Source organism: Salvelinus sp. IW2-2015, linkage group LG1 (genome assembly GCF_002910315.2).
Source record: "Salvelinus sp. IW2-2015 linkage group LG1, ASM291031v2, whole genome shotgun sequence".
Lineage (NCBI taxonomy): Eukaryota > Metazoa > Chordata > Actinopteri > Salmoniformes > Salmonidae > Salvelinus > Salvelinus sp. IW2-2015.
The window spans coordinates 16,436,823-16,456,750 of NC_036838.1; the positions used below are offsets into that span (position 1 = coordinate 16,436,823).

The 19,928-nt window shown below is 43.1% G+C and overlaps 1 protein-coding gene across 1 annotated transcript in view; it reads left to right on the top strand.

Annotated features, from left to right (window-relative positions):
• LOC111961767 (cadherin-22) overlaps positions 1-19,928 on the top strand; it is a 161,240-nt gene that overhangs the window by 133,895 nt on the left and 7,417 nt on the right. Inside the window, exons 10-11 of the mRNA XM_023984292.2 lie at positions 16,689-16,806; positions 19,370-19,621. Coding sequence (XP_023840060.1) covers positions 16,689-16,806; positions 19,370-19,621 — 370 coding nt within the window. The remainder of the gene's footprint in view (positions 1-16,688; positions 16,807-19,369; positions 19,622-19,928) is intronic.

Sequence of the window (19,928 nt, forward strand, 5' to 3'; positions counted from 1 at the left end):
CATTCTATTGACAGCCAAAGAAAGATATTACAATTTTAATCTGGGGGTAGCCTGCTTTTAGCCCACATGTTTCAATAACAGATGTGTATTCTTATTTCATTGGTGACATGTTAAGGCATTGACTTTCAAAATAAAAGTAGTGAGGTTCTTGAGCTGGTTTGTTTAATGAGGAAATTTTGTCTGTGTGGGAACTTCATGATAAAATTGCAGGGGCCAACAGAAGATCAACATGGGGTGTGGTTTTCTTGCCTAGAATATACATTTTCAGAGTGCGGAAGGAAGACACCCAACTAGCTTGTCACGCACATGAATAACATAAGTCTGATAATAACAGAGCGCGTAGAAAAGGACAGTGGCTTGTATTTCTTCATGGATATCAAGGTAAGCCAGGTTCTGAACTATTTTACCAATAATTTTTTTTAATGGTAAAATAATTTATCTTTTGTCTCTGAGTTGTCATAACTTTACTTCAATTCGCAAGTGGCTGAATCTCACCGGAAAAATCATCAGAGCAAGGGAAACAGCTCCCCCTGTCTCAGTATGTGTAGCCCATGTATCTGATGACCAAAAGAGTATGACATGTTGCCGCCGTAGCATTTGATTGATTGATGCCAGCAAGCATTTGGCCACCCTTGATTAAAAAAAATAAATAATAATTAGCCAATCAGCATTGAGCTGAGCTCAATTGTGGGTTGTCCTGGCACAGCAAAACTCCCCCCAAGGTAGGCCAGTTTGGATTTGGCTTCACTCAAATCAAATCACATCCAAAGCAAAACGTTATTGTCAGAAAAACATGTCTTTCTGGTCTGCTTGTGTTGTCCTGCAGTAGCTAGCTTGCTAAATCAGCCATTTTCTAAGCCATGGATGGAGATGGGTATTTGGACTTAATTCTCTGTACAGGACAAGGATTATGACGCCGATTCTGATATCACCAAAACAAATGCATATATTGTGCCACTAGCCTGAGATGATTGAAGTTCTATATGAAGCCAAGATGTAGCTTAGTAGGCTCACGTTAACTAGCTAGCTAGCTTTGCTGGTTCATTGTTGCCTATGTAAAGAAGTTAGGCTAGCAAGCATTTTAGCTAGGTAAGCTATGACAACAAAAAGCATACTGTATGACAGAGCCATAGACCGTTTTGCCTACATGAAAGCATTGGCTTTCAACTAATAATTACTTGCACGGATGCACGCACACACATAGAGAAATCAGTACCCTGGATAGCCACATGATATTTAGGAACATTGATTAGACTACGTTGTTTTTGGTATCTTTAAGTTTGTATTAAACTAAGCATACATAGCCTAGTTGATTTTATGATGTTTAAATGTTTATGTTGAGATGTTGCTGGAATAGCGGAGGCAGTGCTCCTGTTGTCTTTTTGCTGACTTGCGTTAACTCTGTGGTTCTAAATCAGTAGTTGTTTAGTAAACTGTCAAAAATATTAACTTGCTTGACCATGCTGTAGGTCATGTAACTGTTTGTTACATGCAATATTTGCTTTGTGGACATCACGAGACAGAGGTTGCTCTCCAGTTTTGTGATGAAACAAATGTATGTGAAGTTGAATTTATTCCGCCACTGTGTGACTGTCTTTTTGTTGTCTCGGCCTTATTGTATATCACGGTGGCGTATGAACGAATGGGTTATATCACAACATAGGGTGTAATATGGCTTTTTTTTACTTACTTCCCCAGTGATTTAACCCACGCACCGCTACTGAAAAAGGAATAGATTTCCTAAGTCTGAATCGGGTGCTATGTTTCCCCCCCCCCCCCCATTTTGTTACACTCTACTTCTGAAAATGTTTACAATACGTGCAAATGTCTCTTAGATGCCATGTTCCTTTCACTCTTAGTCCTGCTGGGGAGCATGAATCAATACATCAACCCATTCATGAATTACCAGAATGACATACTATACATTTACAGTATATTGCTGTGAAGAAATAGCTTTTTCTAAGAGGATTTGTTGAGTAAGGAAAGAAACTTTGAATACTTTCATGTTTTGGCTAAAATCAGCTGTACACCAAATGCTAAAAGGTAGTTCTGCCAAAAAACATACTTTAAATTGAGAAATCAACCCTGGAGATGTTTTTTAAAGGGCAATGTATGACCCACTCATAGTTTCCTGAAAAAATAGACAATTAAAACAAAGCCTTACAGTATCTTAATCCTCCTTAAGGATCCCTCTCTGCACTGGGTATTACAATATTACCATTTGGTCATGATATTTACTTGCATATAAAGCTCATGCCTAGTGGCAGAAACCTGTTATTTATTCAACAAATTAGGCAGCCAAAGGCAGAGCCTGGAGGTACGGGAAGGCAGCGGTTGTTTGCGTGTTAAATTAGCTTGAATTTTGTTACCGTTCCCGAGAACACTATTTATCAGCTGGATAAGTTGGATAGAGCACAGCCTCTCAGAAGTGAGCATAATTGCCTAAATGTTTCTTACATCTGGAGTACTAGCAAAACATTTGATATCTGCACTTTGGCCATGATTCTGTCTGCTCTGCCTTCAGTAGATGCATTTACTTTATGGCCTCTAAAAAATGTGTAAGGCCAATGACTGTATTTATTTTCCCCCAATAGTTTCTGGAATTCTTGGTTGCAATGTTTCCACTTGTGCTAACTTTGTAGTGTATTCTAGATAGTCATTTTCTAGATAGTCATTCGACTTTATTTTCCTCTCTGTACTAGTCATGCAGGTTTACCATGGCATAACAAAACATGCACTGCCATCCTATATGGTGTCTACACAGTCCAACACAGTGGACTGTGTTCATTTGCTCGAAATATCCCCTTTAAGCCTATCAACACACACACCACCATATTTCCACTTTCAGCCCAGGAACTCTGTCATCCCAGCATCTGTCAGCTCAGTATGGCTCAGTATGGCCCACGCAACCTCATTAGGGGCTTTTCATTAAGTGTGTATATGGCATGACTATCACCCATGCCTTGTCAGCGTGTGAGTTTTGTGACTCAAGTTTGGTGGCACCGCAGTGAAAATTTGAGGAGCTGGCAACATGGCATATTTGTTTGTGTTTAAAGGCAAGATAAATCAGTCGAAGAAAATGGCTGAGATGTAAATAAAGGACTTAGGGTTCTGTCCCAAATGGTACCCTCTGTAGTGCACTACATTTGACCAGCCCCCATGGGCAAAAGTAGCTCACAATGTAGAGTGTCAAGAATAGAGTGTCATTTGGGACGCAACTTTAGGCGACAGAGGATAAGCAGCTTTAGCTCGGAAGCACAGTTCATGCCAGTTGTGTGACACAGGCGCACATTGTGGCAAATAGCTTTTCTGCTATTTATTTTGGGGTGTTTATGTCTGTCCTTTAGGTCACTATGAAGGGATTCGTACAACTGTATGTCTTTCTGAATACAGTAAGGGGTTGAAGAAACATATTGGTGACACGTAGGCTACATAAAACTGTTGTCGCTTACCGTATTAGAATCTCTATTAGCTGTTCCTTATGAGGCAAATCAAATCAAATCAAATTTTATTAGTCACATACACATGGTTAGCAGATGTTAATGCGAGTGTAGCGAAATGCTTGTGCTTCTAGTTCCGACAATGCAGTAATAACCAACAAGTAATCTAACCTAACAATTCCACAACTACTACCTTATACACACACACAAGTGTAAAGGGATAAAGAATATGTACATAAAGATATATGAATGAGTGGTGGTACAGAACGGCATGGCAAGATGCAGTCGATGTTATGAGTGGATTACATATGAGATGAGTACTGTAGGGTATGTAAACATAAAGTGGCATAGTTTGAAGTGGCTAGTGGTACATGTATTACATAAGATGGCAAGATGCAGTAGATGATATAGAGTACAGTATATAACATATGAGATGGGTATGTAGGGTAATGTAAACATTATATTAAGTGGCATTGTTTAAAGTGGCTAGTGGTACATTTTACATAATTTCCATCAATTCCCATTTTTAAAGTGGCTGGAGTTGAGTCAGTATGTTGGCAGCGGCCGCTAAATGTTAGTGGTGGCTGTTTAACAGTCTGATGGCCTTGAGATAGAAGCTGTTTTTCAGCTCTCGGTCCCTGCTTTGATGCACCTGTACTGACCTCGCCTTCTGGATGATAGCGGGTGAACAGGCAGTGGCTTGGGTGGTTGTTGTCCTTGATGATCTTTATGGCCTTCCTGTGACATCGGTGGTGTAGGTGTCCTGGAGGGCAGGTAGTTTGCCCCCGGTGGTCCGTTCTGCAGCCCTCACTACCCTCTGGAGAGCCTTACGGTTGTGGGCGGAGCAGTTGCCGTACCAGGCGGTGATACCAGCCGACAGGATGCTCTCGATTGTGCATCTGTAGAAGTTTGTGAGTGCTTTGGTGACAAGCCGAATTTCTTCAGCCTCCTGAGGTTGAAGAGGCGCTGCTGCGCCTTCTTCACAACGCTGTCTGTGTGGGTGGACCAATTCAATTTGTCCGTGATGTGTACACCGAGGAACTTAAAACTTTCCACCTTCTCCACTACTGACCCGTCGATGTGGATAGGGGGGTGCTCCCTCTGCTGTTTCCTGAAGTCCACAATCATCTCATTTGTTTTGTTGACGTTGAGTGTGAGGTTATTTTCCTGACACAACACTCCGAGGGCCTTCACCTCCTCCCTGTAGGCCGTCTCGTCGTTGTTGGTAATCAAGCCTACCACTGTAGTGTCATCCGCAAACTTGATGACTGAGTTGGAGGCGTGCATGGCCACGCAGTCGTGGGTGAACAGGGAGTACAGGAGAGGGCTCAGAACGCACCTTGTGGGGCCAGTGTTGAGGATCAGCGGGTGGGATGTTGTTCTACCCTCACCACCTGGGGCGGCCCGTCAGGAGTCCAGGACCCAGTTGCACAGGGCGGGGTCGAGACCCAGGGTCTCGAGCTTGATGACGAGTTTGGAGGGTACTATGGTGTTAAATGCTGAGCTGTAATCGTGAACAGCATTCTCACATGGGTATTCCTCTTGTCCAGATGGGTTAGGGCAGTGTGCAGTGTGGTTGCGATTGCGTCGTCTGTGGACCTATTGGGTCGGTAAGCAAATTGGAGTGGGTCTAGGGTGTCCGGTAGGGTGGAGGTGATATGGTCCTTGACTAGTCTCTCAAAGCACTTCATGATGACGGAAGTGAGTGCTACGGGGCGGTAGTCGTTTAGCTCAGTTACCTTAGCTTCTTGGGAACAGGAACAATGGTGGCCCTCTTGAGCATGGTGAACAGCAGACTGGGATAAGGATTGATTGAATATGTCCGTAAACACACCAGCCAGCTGGTCTGCGCATGCTCTGAGGACGCGGCTGGGAATGCCGTCTGGGCCTGCAGCCTTGCCGAGGTTAACACGTTTAAATGTTTTACTCACCTCGGCTGCAGTGAAGGAGAGCCCGCAGGTTTTGGTAAGGGGCCGTGTCAGTGGCACTGTATTGTCCTCAAAGCGGGCAAAAAAGTTGTTTAGCCTGTCTGGGAGCAAGACATCCTGGTCCGCGACGGGGCTGGTTTTCTTTTTGTAATCCGTGATTGACTGTAGACCCTGCCACATACCTCTTGTGTCTGAGCTGTTGAATTGCAGCTACTCTTCCTGGGATTCACTGTAGGTTCCTTCTGAATTTACATATTTGAAGGCTCATCTTGGATCGCCCAGGATTGATAGAGAGAGAGAGAGAGAGATCCCTATCCTCTGCCGTGCCTTGATTGCATTACTGTTGATGATGTCTGGAAATGGCCCATCTACAGTTGCTAGCCCCAATTCTGACTTGTGCTCTGATATCTGTTTCACTGATTTCTGCTCTCGTAAATGCCTGGGTTTTCGGCATGTTAACACAAGAAGCGTATTACCTAAAATGCATCAATTGAAAGTGTGAGTTCACAGCTCCAATCCAGATGTGTTGGTCATTACTAAGACGTGGTTAAGAAAGAGTGTTTTGAATACTGATCGGCTTTATCGGCAACACAGATCTTCCAAAGGTGGGGGAGTGGCAATCTTTACCAAGGATCACCTTCAGTGCTCGGTTGTCTCCACAAACAATTAGATTTGTTGGTTTTAAGCAATAAGCTTTCAAATAGTTTAATTTCCACTGGCCTCTCATTGAAAGTGCTGTATCTCCCTCATTTTCAGAGTAAACGCATGAAACAATGCCTAAAGACTGGCCACATGTAGAGGAAGCCACATAGCTCGTGAACTGGGTCCTTAGTCTTTGTATGGTGGATAGGCTTTCAATGGAAAAACAGCCTTTGAAAATAATTGTACTTCCTGGTTGGATTTTCCTCGGGTTTTTGCCTGTCATATCAGTCCTGTTATACTCACAGACATTATTTTAACAGTTTTTGAAACTTTAGAGTGTTTTGTATCTATATGCAAATCCTAGCTTCTGGGCCTGAGTACATTTACATTTACATTTAAGTCATTTAGCAGACGCTCTTATCCAGAGCGACTTACAAATTGGAGTAGCAGGCAGTTTAATTTGGGCACGCTTTTCATCCAACATTCCGAATGCTGCCCCCTACCCTAGTGAAGTTAAAGACCCCCCTCAGCCCCCAGCTGTGCCCTGGACACCATATATGAATTGGTTGCCCCCCATCTATCTTCAGAGTTTGTACTGTTAGGTGACCTAAACCAGGATATGCTTAACACCCCTACAATCTAAGCTAGACGCCCTCAATCTCACACAAAGTATCAAGGAACCTACCAGGTATAAACCTAAATCCGTAACCATGGGCACCCTCATAGATATCATCCTGACTTTTTTTAATCGACCTAGCTCGGGTATCCTGGAAGGATATTAACCTCATCCCGTCAGTAGAGGATGCCTGGTTGCTCTTCAAAAGTGCTTTCTCACCATCTTAAATAAGCATGCCCCATTCAAAAAATGTAGAACTAAGAACAGATATAGCCCTTGGTTCACCCCAGACTTGACTGCCCTTGACCAGCACAAAAACATCCTGTGGCGTACTGCATTCGCATCGAATAGCCTCCGCGATATGCAACTTTTCAGGGAAGTTAGGAACCAATATACACATTCAGTTAGGAAAGCTAAGGCTGGCTTTTTCAAACAGAAATTTGCATCCTGTAGCACTAATTCCAAAAAGTTTTGGGACACTGTAAAGTCCATGGCGAATAAGAGCAACTCCGCCCAGCTGCCCACTGCACTGAGGCTAGGAAACACTGTCACCACCGATAAATCTAGGATAATCGATCATTTCAACAAGCATTTTTCTACGGCTGGCCTTGCTTTTCACCTGGCTACCCTTACCCCGGCCAACGGCTCTGCACCCCCCGCAGAAACTTGCCCAAGTCCCCCCCACTTCTCCTTCACCAAAATCCAGAAAGCTGATGTTCTGAAAGAGCTGCAAAATCTGGATCCTTACAAAGCAGCTGGGCTAGACAATCTGGAAACTCTCTTTCTAAAATTATCCGCTGAAATTGTTGCAACACCTATTACTAGCCTGTTCAACCTCTCTTTTGTATCGTCTGAGATCCCCAAAGATTGGAAAGCTGCCGCAGTCATACCCCTCTTCAAAGGGGGAGACACTCTAGACCCAGACTGTTATAGACCTATATCCATCCTGCACTACCTTTGTAAAATCTTCGAAAGCCAAGTTAACAAACAGATCACCGACCATTTCGAATCCCACCGTATCTTCTCCGCTATCCAATCTGATTTCAGCCACGCTCAAGGTCCTAAACGATATCATAACCGCCATCGATAAAAGACAGTACTGTGCAGCCATCTTCATCAACCTGGCCAAGGCTTTCGACTCTGTCAATCACCGCATTCTTATCGGCAGACTCAATAGCCTTGGATTCTCAAATGACTGCTTCACCTGGTTCACCAACTACTTCTCAGATAGAGTTCAGTGTGTCATATCGGAGGGCCTGTTGTCCGGACCTCTGGCAGTCTCTATGGGGGTGCCACAAGGTTCAATTCTCGGGCTGACTCTTTTCTCTGTATATATCAATGATGTCGCTCTTGCTGCTGGTGATTCTCTGATCCACCTCTACGCAGACGACACCATTTTGTATACATCTGGCCCTTCTTTGGACACTGTGTTAACAAACCTCCAAATTAGTTTTGATGCCATACAACACTCCTTCCGTGGCCTCCAAATACTTTTAAATGCTAGTAAAACTAAATGCATGCTCTTCAACCGATTGCTGCCCGCATTCGCCTGCCCGACTAGCATCACTACTTTGGACGGTTCTGACTTAGAATATGTGGACAACTACAAATACCTAGGTGTCTGCTTAGACTGTAAACTCTCCTTCCAGACTCACATTAAGCATCTCCAATCCAAAACTACATCTAGAATCGGCTTCCTATTTCGCCACAAAGCCTCCTTCACTCATTTTGCCAAACATACCCTCGTAAACTGAGCATCCTACCGATCCTTAACTTCGGCGATGTCATTTACAAAATAGGCCCCAACACTCTACTCAGCATATTGGATGTAGTCTATCACAGTGCCATCCGTTTTGTCACCAAAGCCCCATATACTACCCACCACTCCGACCTGTATGCTCTTGTTGGCTGGCCAACGCTACATTTTTGATGCCAAACCCACTGGCTCCAGGTCATCTATAAGTCTTTGCTAGGTAAAGCCCCGCCTTATCTCAGCTCACTGTTCACCATAGCAACATCCACCCGTAGCACACGCTCCAGATATAAGCTCGAGACTTATATCTCCCTCGCTAACTTTAAGCATCAGCTGTCAGAGCAGCTTACCTATCACTGAACCTGTACATAGCCCATCTGTAAATAGCACACCCAACTACCTCATCCCCATATTGTTATTTATTTATTTATTTTTTGCTCTTTTGCACCCCAGTATCTCTACTTGCACATCTATCACTCCAGTGTTAATGCTAAATTGTAATTATTTCGCCTCTATGGTCTATTTATTGCCTTACCTCCCTAATCTTACTACATTTGCACACACTGTACATAGATTTTTCGATTGTGTTATTGACTGTATGTTTGTTTATCCCATGTGTAACTCTGTGTTGTTGTTTTTGTCGCACTGCTTTGCTTCAACTTGGCCAGATCACAGTTGTAAATGAGAACTTGTTCTCAACTGTCCTACCTGGTTAAATAAAGGTGAAAAAAAATAATATTTGAAATACCTGTCGCAAGACCCACATGTTGATGCTTATTTATAAAACCCTCTTAGGCCTCACTCCCCCCTATCTGAGATATCTACTGCAGTCCTCATCCTCCACATACAATACCCATTCTGCCAGTCACATTCTGTTAAAGGTCCCCAAAGCACACACATCCCTGGGTCGCTCGTCTTTTCAGTTTGCTGCAGCTAGTAACTGAAAAAAGCTGCAACAAACACTCAAACTGGATAGTTTTTTTCTCAATCTCTTCATTCAAAGACTCAATCATGGACACTCTTACTGACACTTGTGGCTGCTTTTTGTGATGTATTGTTGTCTCTATCTTCTTGCCCTTTGTGCTGTTGTCTGTGCCCAATAATGTTTGTACCCTGTGCTGCTGCCATGTTGTGTTGCTACCATGTTGTTGTCATCTTGTGTTGCTACCATGCTATGTTGTTGTCTTGTGTCTCTCTTTATGTAGTGTTGTGTTGTCTCCCTTGTCGTGATGTGTTTTTTGTCCAATATTTTTATTTAATTCATTTTTAATCCCAGCCCCCGTCCCCACAGAAGGCCTTTTGGTAGGCCGTCATTGTAAATAAGAATTTCTTCTTAACTGACTTGCCTAGTTAAATAAAGGTTAAATAAAATAAATAAATACAATTTCTCTCTTAGATGAGATGTGCTGGTTCACTTGCTTATTCAAAATGATTTAAGATCGAAGAAGGCACCCAAAGCTTTTGTTGCAATTTCCGGTACCATCTTTTCCTAGAGGTAATAATGAGAAGTGACAAGTTGAATCATTCAAACCGTTATACAGCCCCCTTGTTCTGTAATTCCTCCACATTTCCACCCCCTCAACATCTGTGTCTTTCCATTTTTGGACCTACCCCCAAATCTGTCACATTCTCCTTGTCTGCCCTTTTCGGATTGACACGTTAAACAAGTCTCAGGCCTGTGTCGATCCCCCTCATCGACCCTGTGGCATTTGCCAGACTAGATGCAAATAGACAGATATCATATAGTGCTGTGTGTGCAGGAAAAGGCCGGGCGGAGAGGCAAATACTGAGTATGGCCCCGGGTAGAGGTGCCTGTCAACTCAACATAGCCTTCTCAAAGCCCAGCTAGTGGGTCAGTGTGACAGATCACCAGGGCTCAGTACTCCCCTGGGACAATACAAGTGAGATGAATAATGCGAGGGCCCTCAAACACACACACTGGCACATGCGCACACGTGTGCTCACATTGCCACATACACACACATGGGGGCTCATGCGCACAAAAACATGCTCAAATCATCCGCAGTCACATGCACTCGCACAGACAGAAGCATGTGCACAGTCACACATACAGATTCGCACACACACATACAGATCCCCCTCCCCCCCACACACACACAGTTGCATGCAAATAGACAATCTGACAAGCAGACATGCAGATTTATTTTATGTGTTGCATCCGAGATTGACTTAATCATTTTTTAACTCACTAAAATGACATTCAACCATTTCTTGCTGATTAACATGCACATATAACCTGAAAGACACATACACTGTCTTGATTTAACAAACCCTCTTCAATTTTGCCAAAACAATTCTCACACAGAGTCATTTTACAAGTATTCACTTAAATGTTTAATTTCATTCTAACCTCCCCCTAATGATTGTGAATGTCACGCTTGTCGAAAGGATTGGACCAAGGCGCAGCGTGCGTAGAGTTCCACATATTTTAATAAATTGAAACTCAAACAAAACAATAAAGCACAAGAACAAACAAACCGTGAAGCTACTGGTGTGCGCACACATGCAACTATCTGTAGACAAGATCCCACAAAGCACAATTAGGAAATGGCTGCCTAAATATGATTCCCAATCATAGACAACGAAAAACAGCTGTCTCTGATTGGGAACCATACCCGGCCAACATAAATCATTAATCACCTAGATGACCCACCCTAGTCACTATCACGCCACAACCAACATAGAGAATAAACAGCTCTCTATGGTCAGGGCGTGACAGTGAAGCCCTTTGCGACGATTTGGGGTTAATTTATCTTACCTTGACACGACTGAACTTCAGTCTCCCCTCTTAAAGTCTCCCTGGTTGCCCACTGAAGTGGCAGATTACCTTCACAAATGGGAAAGCAAGACACATTCTCTGGACCTTTACCCTGTACCCTGGCCCCAGGGAATATATGCTCGTTTTGGAAAATTCTATCCCTCTTGCTTTCCAAGGGTGTTTCAGATGTAAAGGGTCAGATGGGGTACTGTTAGATAGAAATCTAATTAGGTGATTGTGCTTGAGGGAGCTGCTCAATGAACACACTCTCTCTCATTCAATATGCTTTAATTGAATGAATAAAAAGGTTAATGTTGCCAAAGCAAAGTGATACACACAATTCTGAAATCAACAGTGACATTAATAAAAAAATATAGAAAATAGTATGATTTTGTACACCAGCTTCAAACAGCTGAAACAACAATATTTTGGGTTATGGAAAATTCACTACATTACCAAAAGTATGTGGACACCTGATCGTCGCACATCTCATTCCACACTCATGGGCATTAATATGGAGTTGGTCCCCCATTTGCTGCTATAACAGCCGCCACTCTTCTGGGAAGGCTTTCCACTAGATGCTGGGACTTGCTTCCATTCAGCCACAAGAGCAATAGTGTGGTCGGGCACTGATGTTGGGAGATTAGGCCTGGCTCGCAATCGGCGTTCCAATGTATCCCAAAGGTGTTCAATGGGGTTGAGGTCAGGCTCTATGCGGGCCAGTCAAGTTCTTTCACACTGATTTCGACAAACCATTTCTGTATGCACCTCCCTTTGTGCACGGGGGCATTTTCATGCTGAAACAGGAACGGGCCTTCCTCAAACTGTTGACACCAAGTTGGAAACACAGTATGGTCTAGAATGCAATTGTATGCTGTTGTGTTAAGATTTCCCTTCACTAGAACTAAGGGGCCTAGCCCAAACCATAAAAAACATCCCCAGACCATTATTCCTCCTCCACCAAACTTTACAGTTGGAACTATCCATTGGGGTAGGTAATGTTTTCCTGGCATCCGCCACACTCAGATTCGTCCGTCGGATTGTCAAATGGTGAAACGTGATTCATCACTCCAGAGAATGCATTGCCGATGCTTGGCATTGCTCATGGTGATCTTAGGCTTGTGTGCGGCTATGGAAACCCATTTCATGAAGCTCCCGACGAACAGTTCTTGTGCTGACGTTGCTTCCAGAGGCAGTTTGGAACTCGGCAGTGAGTGTTGCAACCGAGAACAGAAGATTTTTACACGCTACGCGCTTCAGCACTCGGCGGTCCCATTCTGTGAGCTTGTGTGACCTACCACTTCGTGGCTGAGGCGTTGTTGTTCCTAGACGTTTCCACTTCACAATAACAGCACTTATCGTTGACCGGGGCAGCTCTAGCAGGGCAGAAATTTGACGAACTGACTTGTTGGAAAGGTGGCATCCTATGACAGTGCCACGTTAAAAGTCACTGAGCTCTTCAGTAAGGCCATTCTACTGTCAATGTTTGTCTATGGAGATTGCATTGCTGTGTGCTCGATTTTTCACACCTGTCAGCACGGGTGTGGCTGAAATAGCCGAATCCACGAATTTGAAGGTGTGTCGACATACTGTAGCTAGATGGAATCTCTCTAATATACTGCCGAACTAACCGTTTGACTCCAATGCTTCCCACAGTTCGGTCAAGTCGGCTGGTTGTCCTTTGGGTGGTGAACCATTATTGATACACACTGGAAACTCTAGAATGTTAAAAACCCAGCAGCGTTGCAGTTCTTGACATAGTCAAACCGGAACGCCTGGCATCTACTACCATACCTCGTTCAAAGGCATTTAAATATTTTGTCTTGCCCATTCATACTCTGAATGGCACACATACACCATCATGTCTCAATTGTCCCAAGGCTTAAAAATCCTTATTTAACTTCCCCTTCATTTTATTTCACCTTTATTTAGCCAGGTAGGCAAGTTGAGAACAAGTTCTCATTAACAACTGCGACCTGGCCAAGAATAAAGCAAAGCAGTTCGACACATACAACAACACAGAGTTACACATGGAATAAACAAAACATACAGTCAATAATACAGTTGAAGAAAATCTATATACAGTGTGTGCAAATGATGTAAGAAAAGGGAGGTAAGGCAATAAATAGGCCATGGTGGCGAAGTAATTACAATATACCAATTAGACACTAGATCAAATCAAATGTATTTATATAGCCCTTCTTACATCAGCTGATATCTCAAAGTGCTGTACAGAAACCCAGCCTAAAACCCCAAACAATGCAGGTGTAGAAGCACGGTGGCTAGGAAAAACTCCCTAGAAAGGCCAAAACCTAGGAAGAAACCTAGAGAGGAACCAGGCTATGAGGGGTGGCCAGTCCTCTTCTGGCTGTGCCGGGTGGAGATTATAACAGAACATGGCCAAGATGTTCAAATGATCATAAATGACCAGCGTGGTCAAATAATAATAATTACAGTAGTTGTCGAGGGTGCAGCATAGCCGATCATTAAGAGTATCTCTACCGCTCCTGCTGTCTCTAGAGAGTTGAAAACAGCAGGTCTGGGACAGGTAACACATCTGGTGAACAGGTCAGGGTTCCATAGCCGCAGGCAGAACAGTTGTGAATGATGTGTGAATAAGTGAATGATGTGCAGAAGATGAATGTGCAAGTAGAGATACAGGGGTGCAAAGGAGCAAGATAAATAAATAAATAAATACAGTATAGGGATGAGGTAGTTGGATGGGCTATTTACAGATGGGCTTTGTAAAGGTGCAGTGATCTGTGAGCTGCTCAGACAGCTGGTGCTTATTGCTAGTGAGGGAGATATGAGTCTCCAGCTTCAATGATTTTTGCAATTCATTCCAGTCATTGGCAGCAGAGAACTGGAAGGAAAGGTGGCCAAAAGAGGAATTGGCTTTGGGGGTGACTAGAGAGATATACCTGCTGAAGAGCGTGCTACAGGTGGGTGCTGCTATGGTGACCAGTGAGCTGAGATAAGGCGGGGCCTTACCTATCAGAGACTTGTGGATGACCTGAAGCCAGTAGGTTTGTCAACGAGTATTAAGCGAGGGCCAGCCTACGAGAGCGTACAGGTCGCAGTGGTGGGTAGTATATGGGGCTTTGGTGACAAAACGGATGGCACTGTGATAGACGGCATCCAATTTGCTGAGTAGAGTGTTGGGGGCTATTTTGTAAATGACATCGCCGAAGTCGAGGATCGGTAGGATGGTCAGTTTTACGAGGGTATGTTTGGCAGCATGAGTGAAGGATGCTTTGTTGCRAAATAGGAAGCCGATTCTAGATTTAATTTTGGATTGGAGATGCTTAATGTGAGTCTGGAAGGAGAGTTTACAGTCTAACCAGACAACTAGGTATTTGTGGTTGTCCACATATTCTAAGTCAGAACCGTGCAGAGTAGTGATGCTGGGCGGGCGGGCAGGTGTTGGCAGCGATCGGTTGAAGAGCATGCATTTAGTTTTACTTGCATTTAAGAGCAGTTGGAGGCCGTGGAAGGAGAGTTGTATGGCATTGAAGCTTGTCTGGAGGTTAGTTAACACATTGTTCAAAGAAGGACCAGAAGTATACAAAATGGTGTCGTCTGCGTAGAGGTGGATCAAAGAATCACCAGCAGCAAGAATTCTTTCATCTGCATTGATTGAAGTGGATTTAACAGTGACATCAATAAGGGATCATAGCTTTCATCTGGATTCACCTGGTCAGTCTATGGATTCACCTGGTCAGTCTTTTTCATAGAAAAAGCAGGTATTCCTAATGTTTTTTTCACTCAGTGTATATTAAGGATTAGCCCCTTTTTTAAAAATGTTTTGCCTAAAATGACATACCCAAATCTAACTGCTTGTAGCTCAGGTCCTGAAGCAAGGATATGCATATTATTGGTACCATGAAAGGAAACACTTTGAAGTTTATAGAATTGTGAAAGGAATGTAGTAGAATATAACACAATAGATTTGGTAAAAGATAATACAAAGAAAAAATGAATAGTTCATTTGTAATTTTTTTTGTAACATAATCTTAGAAATGCAAGAGAATGGTCATAAAGTATTATTCCAGCCCAGGTGGAATTGAGATTTTAGCCACTAGATGGCAGCAGTGTATGTGCAACGTTTTAGACGGATCCAATGAACCATTGTATTTATGTTCAAAATGTTGTATCAAGACTGCCTGTAACGGCTTTCATAATCCTCCTCCTCCTCGGTCGAGGAGAGGCGAGAAGTATCGGACCAAAATGCAGCGTAGGTGGAATACATGATGAATTTATTAAATAAAGACGAACACGAAGAACACTTGGATAACTACAAAACAATAAACGATGTGAACAAACCTGAACTAGAGAACATAACGTACTAACAGGAACGAACACATACACGAACGAAAACGTCCCGTGTGGTGCGACATACACAGACACAGGAACAATCACCCACAAACAAACAGTGTGAACAACCTACCTTAATATGGTTCTCAATCAGAGGAAACGTAAAACACCTGTCCCTGATTGAGAACCATATCAGGCTAATAGACAATGAACCTAAACATAGAAACACATAACATAGAATGCCCACCCCAACTCACGCCCTGACCATACTAAACAAATACAAAAACAAGGAAAACAGGTCAGGAACGTGACACTGCCCAAATGTGCCTAATTTGTTTATTAATAACTTTATGTTCAAAATGTGCACTCCCCTCCAACAATAGTGTGGTATTATTTCACTGTAATAGCTACTGTAAATTGGTCAGTACAGTTAGATTAATAAGATTGTAAGATTTCTGCCAATATCAGATATGTCTATGTCCTGGGAAATGTTGTTGTTACTTACAACCTCATGCTAATCGCATTAGCCTACGTTAGCTCAACCATCCCGTGGAAGGGACACCGATCCCGAAGAAGTTTTAAAACAACTTGTAACTACTTGATTTATTCCCACAAGATTTATCTTATAGAGAATCTTTCCAAGTCCAGACAAGGGAATCATGTCCTCACACACGGCTCTCCAAATCTTTAAAGCTTTAATCATCTTTAAAAGTGTTACTGTTAGGAACCATTTGTCTGTGTGTGAACATCGAGAGATGCATGCATATGTGTGTGGATTCCCCTTTACTCTGTGTGTGTGTGTGTGTGTGTGTGTGTGTGTGAAATAAATCCAGGACTGTACGAGCCTGTTGACAAGCATATAATGAGAACTGAACGTTGGATTTTAGGAGGATTGCCTGATGTGTCCCCTTTTATATCAATCCCCCCTTCCCCTCTATAAAGACTATTTTAGATAGTCACTTAATTGAATATCTGCAGCTAATTTGGTAAACCACAAAGTTCCCCATATTTCCCTCCATGTGCTACTCTACTCATCAGTCTGTTGCACACTGATTAAATATGAAAACGTAGCACTTCAATGCTGGCGTCAATGAAATAGAATGAGGACGTATGAATTTTCATTGCGGGGCTGTCTTGAGGTTAAGGGATGGCTGGGATAGGAATGATGGCTCGTGTAAAGTCATCCTCGTGTCTTGATTTCCTTCCTCTCTGGCAGCTCATTCACTCTATCAGCGTGGTGGATAGGGACGAGCCGCAGTTGGGCCACCGCTACTACTTCACCCTGGCACCGGAGGCCACCAACAACCGCCACTTCACCCTGTGGGATGTCAAAGGTAAGAGGTCAACAGTTATAGGTCAGAGGTCATACAGTTGTTACAGAGCGACTCTGAAGGTAATTGTGAGGGATGATACTGGACATCCCCGTGCAATGCCTCAGAGGATCTTTGAGCTGCCCGTGTGTGTGAGTGGAAACTGTTAGAGTATGCTGTGTCATATGTGAAATGAATGAGTCAAACTGTGTAGCATGAAAGGTTATTGAAGATACTGTGAAATATGTGTAGCTTGAAAAGTATGTGTCATATGGGCATATGATGCAGTATATGGACATACTGTTCTGCTTAATTAATGTAAGTGCCCCTACATTATGAAACACAATGTAAGGACATCCATTTTCTACTGGTGACTTTGCAGAGGACCCAAACCTTTTTCTTTTTGTTGTTGTTGCAAAACGCTGACGCCATGGAGCCAAGCGGGATGACATGTTAGCAAGCAAATCCCTCTTTGGAAATGGGTACCTAAGTGGATGTGACGCGTGGCCAAATCAAGATTGATCTGACATGGTGAAAATGTCAGAGGAGCGAGCCAGGGAAATGTCAGAGGAGGCTGTGGCGTGGCCTGGTGTAGCGCAGTCACATGCCTGGACAGGGGGGCCTGGGTACTGGGAAACACGGGCTCAGCGTCTGCATGAGTCGACTCACCCCTCCGCCCACATACACACACAGACTCACGCGTATACGCAGAGACACAGGCAAACACACAAATGCACATGCATTGACACAGGCTATTTGAACTAATCACACATGTATATACACACAGACAAACCTATATGCTGGCAGCACACACACACACACACACACACACACACACACACATAAATACACACACACACACACACACTATGTGCTCAGCAGTATGCGTGCTCTCACACAGAGACACAGTGGCTCAGACCTTTTATCCTCCCACCTATTTTTTCCACTGTTCTTCAGTTTTCATGGACACATTTGTCAACCTGTCAGATTGGATCAGTCACTTTCTCTTTTCACCATCACGGCTTCACATTCCATTTTTGTTTTCGAGCTTTGACACATGAAGACAAACAGGCACTTCTTTTCTTTCCTCAAAACTTTTTAGTCATTATTTTTTAGAGGTCTGCAAAGCTAATCTTCGCATTGAAGAAGCAAAGGTCTACAGTTATCGCAAAAGTGACGTCTTGCTTTATTTACTGACTTTATAGTCCCGGTAGGGAAGATGTGTTATAAAGCTTGTAAAATAAGTGTGTTTTTGTTACTGGTAATAAGTCATTTTTTATTTACTAATCTGATTCATGTAAATTAACATGACATTCATTAGAAAAACTACTCCAATAAAACACGCATAATTAGCTTATACATTCCCCTGTCGCCTCATAAAATATCTAAAATACACTGTTTAGAACGCACTTGTCAACGCACCTATTAGTGCAATGAAATTTCACTTTATTTTCAATGGGTTTAAGATGGTATGGATACTTTCTGGTACTTACCTCAAGTAATTTAACACCATTTGTCATTTTTTTACGCTTTTGTCAATGAATCTCAATGTGAAATTAATATTGAAATTATTAGGTTTAGCCATTTTAGCCATTTCAAGGTGATTATCAAAATGTATGTTTCGGAAAGTTACAATTCAACGACGAGAGAGCCTAAGATTACTGCATCCCTCTTCTGTCCATTCAGAAAGGCATACTTATGAAATAGGATGCAGAGTAAAAGTCAGAGGGACAATGTCACAGACATTATACTCAGCAAAGTTCCCGTACACAAACAGCCATGGTGATAGGAAGAGTGTACTGCTTGCCTGTGACAGAGAAGTGCTCTAGCTGCATCGTTGACAGTGATATATGCCTCCGGTGATGAATTGTCTAGCGTCTTATATACAAATCCATCCACACTAGATATTCTGACTATATTTGTCAAAGCCTGATGCTGTATGTATTGGATATGTCTCTCTGAGGGGCCGTGCAGCAGTTAGGTTTTATTTCAAATTTGGCATCCTCCAATTTTCTCCCCTTGGTTACATTTGACTGAAAAGAATGTGTGATGAATAGACAGTTACAGTTCTTGGTTAGCTAACTAGCGAATTTTTGCCATATTATCATAGACATGGCATCATTCAAAACACCTCAAAACAATGCGTGGTATTAAGAACAAGAGAAAACTAGATGAAACGAGCCACGTACGATTCCCCACATGGCAGCTTCTTGTCAAATACCTATCTGCGCAGAGGCAAATCTATTTCTCAGGTAGCACCTCATTTCTTTATTTTTACAGAATTATCTTGTTCTCTGACTTGTCTGCCTGTGTGGGATTTTCAGACTATAAAATTGGAACACTATAATGTACATTGGTATACCGGCAACATGACTATGCAGGACGGCAATTCAACCGCCACGTTATGAAGGTCTATGACATAGGCCACTCTAGTATTATCTCATATACAGTATTATGTCTCTATGTTACAGATAACCCTGCAGGGACTTGAACCCAGCGCTTGGGCTTCAACCGCCAACAGCAGATAGTTATGAAGGTCGATGTATGACATAGGCCACTGGTATAATATTGTATCTCTTTGTTCCAGACAATACTGCGGGAATCCGGACACAGCGCTCAGGCTTCAACCGCCACGAGCAGAACATCTACCTTCTGCCTATCCTGGTAGTGGATAGCGGGCCTCCCGCCCTGAGCTCCACGGGCACCCTGACCATCCACGTGTGTGGCTGTGACCCGGAGGGCACCATCCAGTCCTGCAATGCCACCGCCTACGCCATTAGCACCTCACTCAGTCCCGGGGCCCTCATAGCCCTACTGGTCTGCATGCTCATACTCATAGGTAAGCATGGAACAAAGTGAAAATTGATCTGAGTTCCTTCAAATTTTGAGCTTGCCTGGCATAAAATAACCAACAGCATAGTCCTAAAAGTGCAACCCCGTCCATTTGGCACTGTAGGAAATCAAATGCTCAAAGTATTTGGAAAGGAAAAAAAATGTTATTTGAATCTAGGTCTGCAATCATCTGTTTCAGCTCCAAAATAAGTCAGCTCTTGGGTAAAGAAACTATTTAAAACAAACAACACGTTGACCTGTTGGTCTGCTTGTACGGTTTTTTAACAAAATATATTGCACACTTGTTGGGATAT